The 10,480-nt window shown below is 32.9% G+C and overlaps 1 protein-coding gene across 1 annotated transcript; it reads right to left on the minus strand.

Moving 5' to 3' along the window:
* Positions 1–1,815: 1,815 nt before the first annotated feature.
* On the minus strand, positions 1,816–8,865 carry LOC142626814 (putative serine/threonine-protein kinase At1g54610). Its single transcript, XM_075800528.1, has 8 exons — positions 8,607–8,865; positions 7,756–8,151; positions 7,085–7,369; positions 6,688–7,005; positions 5,794–6,021; positions 4,457–4,557; positions 3,777–3,894; positions 1,816–2,563 (listed from the first exon to the last, which is right to left on the minus strand). Exons 2-8 carry the CDS (start codon positions 8,116–8,118, stop codon positions 2,225–2,227), a joined length of 1,752 nt encoding a protein of 583 aa, XP_075656643.1. The 5' UTR covers positions 8,119–8,151; positions 8,607–8,865; the 3' UTR covers positions 1,816–2,224.
* Positions 8,866–10,480: the final 1,615 nt, after the last annotated feature.

Consider the following 10,480-nt stretch of genomic DNA (forward strand, 5'->3'; position numbering starts at 1 on the left):
ATAGGAAATCTGACTGGATGAAAAATGAAAAGTAATTACCTAAAATACAAAATGTATGTTCTTATCATAAAATGAGGAAAAAAAATTGTTAAGCTGAGAACAATCCTTTAATTACAACATGACAAATTAACTATTATGAAAATATTGTAAAATTTGTTATTATCTCATATTTATTGTTATGTAATAATAAAAAAAATTGGGCTTACAACCTAACAGAATCAACATTACTCCTTCATTTGGAATACTTTATCTAACTTACATAATAAGTCTTCTCATTGTATAAAAAAAGGTAATTTCTGTGTAATGTCACTTTAAGTGTGTGATGAGTCAAGAATTTTAGAGAATATATGTGTGTGCACGCTCTGTTGGGCCCTTTTACATCAAAGTTAATATTGGTGATAGGTTGATGATATTTTTTTTATTACAAATTTCTATTTAAAAACATTTTACATATTTTGATGCTCACCTTTAAGCTTTAATTATAAAAACCAAGTTCATATCTTAAATTTATTATATAATAAAAAGGATAAGACTCAAGCAGCTTGTTAAAAGAAATGTAGATCATGTTGGCACAAAATTAGGGAATAGAACCCACTAAGGATCCATTTGAGAACAACTTATTTAGTTAAAACTAAAAGCTTTTTGTTGAAAGTATGTTTAAGTATGTTTGTATTTTGAAAATAATTTGAAAATGTGATAAAAGGCGGGAAAAAGCGAGGTTTTAAAAAAGTGTACATAAAAAAAAAAAAATTTAAAAACAACCAAGTATATTCACATCATTTTATGCAAAAATTACTATGTATTTTAGAATAAGAACATACTTTTTATTTTAGCTAACAATTTTTCAAAACACTTGCACAAGATTATTAATTATATAATCTATTTCATTAAAATATTAAAATAATTTAATTGTTTTCCCTTCTTTATATGCAACAACAATCATTGACTCTCAAAAAACATTTAAAAAAATTGCATAAGAACCGTAGCAATGGACACATCAGTTTATTTTATGGTGCTAATTTACCAAACTTAAAGCAAATGCTCAGATGAAATACACAAAATTCATGTCCACGTCCCATTTGTTTATCAAAAAACGTTGGCATTTGTTTTTTCTTTTCACGGTTTCAAGTGATTGCCTCATTCACGTAAAATACATTTCTCAACTGAGAGAATTTGTCATTTTCCATTACAACTAGTAAGAAAAGGGAGATTCTCGAATCTGGTTCCCTCCAATAAGAGCCATTCAACTAGAAAACTCTTTACACTAACAGGCATGATCTTCAATGCAAGAAAGAGTAAGGTAAAATTAAGATAGGATTTAAGTTCAAGTTTTTAAATGTGAGTAACATGCATCACATGAAAAAAGGATTGTGAGGAATATGTTGACTGAGGAAAAGTTTTACAGAATCATTCTCAAGCTTCGGATTCAAAATTTGTGACTTCTCTGTTATGTACAATGACCCAAATAAAATAAAGGCAACTTGTTGGCTAAGAAATGCTGAGATACTCCAGGTCTCCAGCCATTTTGTTTGCCTTTGTTTTCTATTTTGTTTTTGCATTTGCTTTATGAAATATTAAAAAAATTTCAAGAAAAGGAACACAAGCATGGCTCTTTGACCAGCACATAGCATGCATTGAAAAAAACAACCACCACCAACTCATAAAAGAAAGTATCTCCCGTAACAATTTAATGAGAGTCAATACATAGAAATTAGAATAGGTCCAAGACTTTAGCATGAAGTACAAAGAAAATTAGAGATTGAGAATAGCATTTGGAAGCCATCTATCCTGAGAAGCTAGATTGCTGAACAAAACTTCAAACACAAGAATGATGCTATGCTGCATTTATTAGATTCTTTTTTTAAAACTATTCTAAGCAGTATTCAGTTTTCAACACAAGGAACTTTGGAACCAAGGAAAAATGATTTAAAAAGAAAAGGAAAAAGATTTACATAATAGGATGAATTTTCTCACTTTTCCAACAATTGAGCAGGGGAAAAAAAATCTTTTTGGTGATTTAAAAAAAAAAGTAAGGGACTATAAAATGAAAAATTGATTATACCCCCGCACTTTTAACCAATGAATTACATCCCTCTATGCGAAATGCAGGCTGATTGGATAGACTTTGCATTACATTGCAGTAGGATTTCATCGAAACTGTGAGCGAGCTTAGGCAGTCCAGCCTAACAGATCTTCTGAATCTTGATGTATGTATTCAAAAAGATTAAGCCATAATTTTCTTTCCTTTATCACGAACATCAATAATTTTGTCTCTGTGGGTAACTCTCTGTGATTTTGATGCTTCTCGTTCATCACCTGCAGCATGCTTCTTCCGCCTTGGAGCACCAAGGCCAGCAGGGTCACCCAATGGACCTGACCAAGTTTGGAGCGAATCTTTTGAATAAATTAATGAACTTGAACTAAATGGGACATCATGAGGAACATTGGCAGGATCAATATGATGTGAAGCACCCAAGGGAAAGCCAAGTTGTCCATCTTGGTGCGGTGGAGGAAACTTCTCACTCTTGCTCTTTGCGTTTGCATGGGTCATAAAACGCCTTCTCTGTTTCAGAAGAAAGCCAACAGTCAAGAAACATAAACAGGAACTAAAACCTGATTGAGTCAAGAGCAACTATAAAGTTTGGTCGAACTGACATTAAAACTGCATGCATGTAGATCTTTCACACACTGAGGAGCCTATGCTGCTGCATCAAATATATGGGATTGGCTAACCCAAAAATCTTAAGCTTATTTTAAGTGAACAAACTTGCATATTGTTCTCTGTTCAATGAAAGTTCTTTTCAATAGCCATGGTCCATGAGCCCCATGAGCTTCATATGACCTATTTTACATATTCTGCTCTTGTTAACATCTGAATAATTAAGCATACGAGCAGTACACAAACTACTAACTATGACAGCATCTGATATGGTACTAAATATAGTAGCTTAATCATTAAGCAATACCAGGGAGACAGGAAACATCATTTTACAATTCAAGACAGGAAGACGAGCCTTATGGAATATTAAGGACGCTCAATAGCGCTCATACATTTACTATATATTCCACAGTATTTAAGCATCTAATTTCAAATCCATGTTGGTAATTACTTGGTGTCACACAGGAGAGAATGAGATACATTTTTACTAGATACATAGTCATTACAGGTTTGGAAAGAAGTTCAACTATGTTTTGAGTGTTGCACTTTTCTTAATTCTTTTTATAAGTAATTTGATTGTTGCATTTAAAGCTTGTGAGACACAATAATAGTTTCTCCCCATCTCATTTAAATTTACTCATTGGCATTCTCAATAATTCAAAATTAATAAATGGAAATTGGTTACAAACAACCAAGGACCACTAAATATAAAAGCCAGATTGTGAATCAAGATTATAAATGAAGAGAGGCTTTATTGTCATGAAACATCTAACAAATAATCTCACATTGCCAATTTTCAGTTATCGAGGACACCTTTAGTTATAATTTCCACTTTTGTTTCTAAATAAAATGAGCTTGTAATTTATAAACATCAGTAACGAAAGAATATAGTGTCAACTCAAGCACCTAGAGGACAAGAATAAAAGTGGGAGGGACACACCGAGGGTAGTGATAATATGTTCTTCGAGAAATAGTAAGTTACTTCGTCTGGCTATCTATTCGTAGAGGATAATAAATTTTGAAGCCATGTTTTTGAAGTAGCTCAGTAAGCCAAAGAAAATATTAATTAAATAAATAAAAAAGAGGATGGTTGATAGAAGCAACTTATCAGACATACTTCAAGATTAGATGGAAGCTCAGCGTTGGCTTCTGGAGCAGGAAATGCCCTAGCAGCACGATCACGTGTACGTGTTTTCTTTGGACCTTCAGCCTGGGATTTACTAGCAGCTCTTAATCTGCACCACACATACTGGTGATAAGAGAAACTTTGACAAATAGTGCTTTGTGAACAGATAAGAATCAATGCACAATAAGAACAAAATATATATATATATACCATTTCCGACAAATCACCTACTTGACCTCCAATACTTAATGATTCTAAATCATCTGCTTCTTAACCATTATCATAATCAACACATCTTCAGCAAATATAAGAAATACAAATATGCTTCAATCCACAGTGAGGTCTAAGCTTAGCATAGTTGTAGAAATATGCATTAAAAAAACATGGCAATAACGTAGGCAGGACCATAAGGAGGTTTTCCAAAATTCAGATATTTTAAAAATAAAAAAAGTAAGAGTAAATTAAGAGAAGAAGTGGGTTGCACTAGGCCCCTTACCATATTAACCAAAGCAATAAATATAGAAGCCTAAATTATACCAGCCCTTCCTAATGATTTGACCCCAGCAAATGATATCACTCAGAACTTTAGCAATATGCACAATTTTCAAATAAATTGTCATAAAAAATCAATTATTTAGTAGTAGAATGCAGGGTGTTAAGAGCATCCAAACCTCCGAGCTTCATCATCCCGTCGTTTAGCATCCATTTCCTTGCTTGGTGGATATTTTGGGAGGCTTGAAGGTTCACAAGCATAAGGTTCTGTTGTGAAGAACTGCAACAACAACAAAAAAGTTGGGAAAAGAGGAAAGTTGGAAGAATGTAGGCACAATTTTAGAAGGATATCACACAAGTGACAAGTTCAGAATTAAATAATTAAGTAGGTAGTGTGCAGACCTAGTCAAATTTTTTAGGATTATCATCTCCATGACTTGATATCAATCTCATTGATGCCTAAAACTTTACACAGTGACTTCATTTCACTTAAAATTATAGGGTAAGTAAGATAGAACTGTCTAAGGGGGTGTTTGGTTTGTGTTTTCAAACAACATTACACATATTTCCACACACTTTTTCTCCCACACGTATTTCTACAAATGTTTTCAAACAACAATTTTCAGTTTTTAAACACATGTACCAAACGGACCCTAATTTCTGTGGGATGTCAGAACAACCATAATTTATATAGCAAACAAAAGTGGTACTCCCAAATCCATTAGGCTCTTCTTCTTCTTTTTTTAACTAGGAATATACCAAAAGAAAGCAGAAGGTGAAAATAAAAAAAGAAGAACATAGTATTTTCCAAAAACTACACCCAAGATTTGAAGAACAATAATAAGTAGGTTAACATTTTCTACAGCAGATCCTTTTTCACAGTTCTAACTTTGAAATGTCGGATATATCCCAACTTCAACATGATGTCAGATATATATAATTAATTAATATATTGCCGTGTGTCCCTACTGTAGAATGTCCAAATTTTACAATAATTACCATGTCCAGTGTCCTGTTCCTTCTTAGTAACTAGGTGCTCAGAAGTCTGTATTATAAACAGATATGATTGCATATTATTACAAAATTGCTAGCTGGAAAAGATGAAGAACTTGATCTTTAACAAATTTGTAATGATTTTTAATAACAATCTCTACTATGTATGGTCAAAACTACAGACCAACAAATCAATTAGCACTGACAGGAAATAATGACTTTTAGAAACCAAACCGTTACATTAGATCTGCAATGGAATGTTGATCACTCTTAAGTAAGTGGCTCCATTACTACACAGTTACTAGTTTAAAGGATTACAATGCATAGCTTCATAAGTGATTGAGAAAATTGCAAGCTCCCAACGTAAATAAAGAAACCAAGAGAAACTCAAACTGTTGAGATTAGAGAAAGAAATATAGTACTGATCAAGAAGGCATAACATCAACATCAAGGGATGACAAGAATAGAATAAGATCATGTAAGTTAATTGAAAAAGATTGGTCATAAATACATCAAGACTCACCTCACTTCTTAATGCATCTGTGGCTGTCCGACGTTCCGCAGGATCAATTGCAAGAAGAGTGTCAATAAGGGGCAATGATGATGGTGGGAAATCTTTAAACGTCTCTTTTATGCATCTTTTGTACGGTTCTCGGGGCTTGAATAAGGTTGCATTTGGCAACTTTGCTTTTTTAAAGTATTCATCTGATGGTGAGCCACATAGTTTGTATATCTTATGTAGTTGCTCTACCTAAGTGAGCAGTAAAGATATCAGACCTGTACTAATAAAAATGCTAACATATTTACGTCCAAAATGCAGTAAATGACAGGGAGTGCAATCTCTATACACGATATGCTAAGTAAACAATATTCTCACTTCTCTGCTTACAAATCAGTAACAAGAAGAGGAAGAAAAGAGAATATATTTAAGCTTAAAAGACAATTTCCATACACTGAAAAACAAAGGCTCCATATCTAAAGTACAAGAAACCAAAACAGTAAGATGCAAAAAAATCTAACCTATCCAAGATTTTATAATAATCCAAAATAGAAATATGATCCTACCACAAAATTGAAGGCCTTTTAATTCAAATTAACAAGCAATGTCACCAACTAGATTACCACAATCATATCCGATTCCCCATATTTAAGTTTCTGAGTAAGATGAGAACAGGCCAGTAAAAGCTCAGCTATAATAACAACAAAAACAATATATTAATACAATAAAATAAATAAAAAAAATACATGCTCAAGCATTAAACAACAACTCAACAAACTCTGACAGCATTTTGCAGTGCTTCCATTACAACCGCATGTAAAAAATAAAAGGTGACTAGAGAGCTATTAATATTAAAGTAGAGAGTTGACCTATGATGCTTTGTATGAAACAAAGAGAAAGAAGAGAGTTACGAGTTACCTCTGTACGACCAGGCATAATTGGCTTCCCAGCCAATAACTCAGCTAAAATGCAACCTGCACTCCAAAGGTCTATGCCCACATCATAATCAGTAGCTCCAAGAAGAAGTTCAGGAGGTCGATACCAAAGAGTGACCACCCGACTAGTCATAGGCCGTTTGTGGTTTGGATCACAGATAATAGCCAACCCGAAGTCTGCAATCTTGAGTATTCCATCATTATCAATAAGAAGATTTGATCCTTTAATGTCACGGTGAAGCACCCCACGGTTGTGACAGTGCTCAAGTCCAGATAGTAATTGATGCATGTAACATTTGACCTGCAGTAACAGGAACAGAATATCAAGTATACCAAAACATGTTTGTTAACTTTAACTTTCAAGGCAAACATGGGCAAACCTGAGCCTCAGTAAATTTGATTGCTGGGCTAGCAGCAAGTCCAGCTAAATCATGTTCCATGTACTGAAACACCAGATACAAACTACAAGACATCCTTGATGTAGCCAAACCCTCCAACTTTACAACATTGGGATGATCCAGCCGCCGCAAAATGAGAATTTCTCTAGCCATAAATTTCACACTCTCAGGTTCCAAATTATCAAATCGAACCTTTTTCAGTGCAACAGTTTTACCCGTCAATATATCTTTAGCTTTGTACACGTTGCTATATGTTCCTTGCCCAATCTAACATCACAAAAAAAATTTGCGGGAAATAAAAGAATCAAAAGTGCAAATTAAATCAAAGAAAAACAAAATTAACACTATACATCACAAATTCCCCATCTCAAATGATGAAGCCATCGTGTTTTTCCTTCATTTCAACATATATTGACCAACATTGGGCATTGATTTCAAGCATGTCATTGCCACATCATTTGTGATATGCAATCGAAGAAAGAAAATTCTTGAAGAATGCATCTCAAATGACAGGACACATGCATTTACCCATTTTGAAACACAATAAACATAATTTTTGCAATTAATTGCACAACGGCAATGGCTACATCATTCAAGAGGGCATTAAAAAAATCCCAAATTAAACCATTTTCCACAAAACAATGGTACCAAACCTTATCAATCTTCTCAAAAGAGTCCGCCCTTCGTGGAATCAACCCCTGGAGTGCCTCCCCACAAGCATCTGTGAGCCACGGTGGCCAGCCCGCCACAACCTGCTCTCCTCGTGATTGCTTTGGTAGACTACTCAACCTTGGATTCCCCCTAGACCTTCTCTTCTCCCCCGGAGGCCGCTGACCGCCATTACCACCATCCTTCTCCTCCTTCTTTATCCCACCATTATGAACCTCAACATCATTCCTATCTACTTTCCTTGCTGGAACATCCTCTACCTTCCTATTAGACTGAGAACTCAAATTCTTATCCTCATTTGCCTCAGATACTATACCCGACGCTTCTCGACTGATTACACACCCCATTTCTTCAATCTAAATCTCATTGCTCAACATGGTCTACACACCCACATAAACATACACATATAAGACCTTCAGTAACAGAATTATCTCAAAAAATAAACCAACTGGCAAGCATAAAATAACTTCAAGAATCAACAACTTAAATCCAATTCTATCTCTAGCTACATGATCCAAACATAGTAAATAGGAACTTTGATTGATCCGAGTATACAATTTTTTTTCCCACATAAACAAGCATATCTATGCATATAAACATAGACCCACATGATCAAAAGTACATAAAATCATTCAGACAGTCACAGCAAATTCAATTATCAACGATTTGGGGCTTCCAAGATTCACTTCGAGCCAAAAGTTGATCTGGGTATTCAACTAAAGTAAGAAAAGGAGAGAGCTTTAAAAGTAAGAGATGAAAAGGAAATGAGTTACTGGGCATCAAAGATTTACCATGAGAGAGAGAGAGAGAGAGAGAGAGAGAGAGAGAGACTTACAGTGATTGAATCTGAGTGATACAAAGAAAGTGACTGGTGGCATCAGAGATAGAGAGTGATTGTAATAGAAAAGCTGTGTTTTTGTTTTGGTGTGGTGTGTTGTTAAGTTATGCCGTCTTTAACTCTTGCGCACAGACAAGAAGAAGAATAAAAAGAGAAGCAGAGATCTTCCTATTTTCCCAACACAAAAGTCAAACCCCCTTCTGGCCCCTTTCTTCTCTCTCTCTCTCTCTAACATGGACTGGAAACTGGACTTTTTTTTTGTTTGTTTTAGAAACATTTTAATCCCCAAATTTGATTGGCAAGAGAACTATTTTTGTTATTCAAAAAAAAAAAAAAAAACTGTTTTTTGTTTAGTTAAATTATAAATTATATCCTTTCAATTTATTCATTCAAATTTTTTTTTCATTTTTTTAATCCTTCAATTTAAATATGTTATCAATTTTTAGTTCTTCCATCAACTCTTACCGGTAGTTGCAGTGATATTTTCCCCTTTAAAAAGTAATACTGTTTTAGTGAATTTAATGGTGCTATTATGTGAAAGACTATTGAGAAGTTAAAAGGACTAAAATAAAAAATAAATTAAAAACGTATCAAGGTTAGAAAGTGTATTTTGTAATTAAATCTTTTTTATTTATTTTCTTTGGTTTTCTTTTTTTTTTTTTGCTGAATATTTTTTCTTTTTCTTTGGTTTCTTATTTGTTTTTTCCAGTAACTTCTGTAATTTTGTAACATAATTTTACCTTGGCTGGGCTTTTTTGATAAACTACCTTAGCTGGGCTTAACATATAAAGAAATGATTCAATAAAGCAAGTGGCATCTGGGTTTGGGATGGAAGAAAAGCAACCGTGTAGCCAATATATATATATATATATATATATATATATATATAGAGAGAGAGAGAGAGAGAGAGAGAGAGAGAGGGTAAAGCTAAAATAAAATTCAATTAGATTTCAAATTGGAATTCAATTAAAATCTAATTTTGTGCCGCGTGTCCCATTTGATCTAAATTTTTAATTTTTTGTGCAAAGTGAATTAATTCAGTGTAAAAATTGAATTTCAATAGGGTTTAATTTTGCGCTACATGTCTAATCTAATCTAAATTTTTTTTATTTTTGTGTCAAATGAGTTAATTTAGTGTAGAAAATAAAGAATCCAATATAAATAAACCATAGGAAAAATATAATAATATATCTAACTCTATATATATATATATATATTTATATAGAGAGAGAGAGAGAGAGAGAGAGAGAGAGAGAGAGAGAGAATTTCAACCTATGGCGTCTGCTTTTGATGAGCGTTTTTTATCATCAAACCAAAACACCAATCAGTTATTTAGTGTAGGCGGGAATTGAACCTCAAATCTCTTATACAATTATCAAAGATTTTATCAATTAAACTTATTAAAACCCACAACTCTATATATAAAATTAAAGGAATAGAGAGTTTGGATGATTTTATATTTATGAGTTTTCTTTCTTGTATAACTAAAAAAAATTTTAATTTATAAGTCATGTATGTAATATACCATGACTACGTACAATTCATTATTAACTAGGTAATATATATATATATATATATGTGTGTGTGTGTGTGTGTGTGTGTGTGTGTGTGTTGCTTTTTTAAAATCAAAGTTTAAAGAGCATTCAATTAAAATCAAATTTGAATTTTGCTTTTGTTAGCTTTCTATATAAATTAAATTGTTTAGATTTTTACAGTTATTTTTTCTTTGAACTAATGAGCATATTTTCTATACTGTTTTTCTATTCATATATTTTGTATTTGAAAATATTGAACATAACAAACTGTAAGTGAAAAACGGTAATGTATTTGAAATTCTAACCATTAAATTACACCTTCTTATATGCTTAACA

The sequence above is a fragment of the Castanea sativa genome, chromosome 3, assembly GCF_040712315.1.
Source record: "Castanea sativa cultivar Marrone di Chiusa Pesio chromosome 3, ASM4071231v1".
NCBI lineage: Eukaryota > Viridiplantae > Streptophyta > Magnoliopsida > Fagales > Fagaceae > Castanea > Castanea sativa.

Excerpts from the sequence above, each read along its gene's own strand:
- LOC142626814 (XM_075800528.1), bottom strand. The coding sequence starts at position 8,118 with ATGGGGTGTGTAATCAGTCGAGAAGCGTCGGGTATAGTATCTGAGGCA. Across the intron at positions 7,370-7,755 it reads CTTTTGAGAAGATTGATAAG|ATTGGGCAAGGAACATATAG; the intron begins GTTTGGTACCAT and ends TTGTGATGTTAG. Across the intron at positions 7,006-7,084 it reads TCAAATTTACTGAGGCTCAG|GTCAAATGTTACATGCATCA; the intron begins GTTTGCCCATGT and ends CTGTTACTGCAG.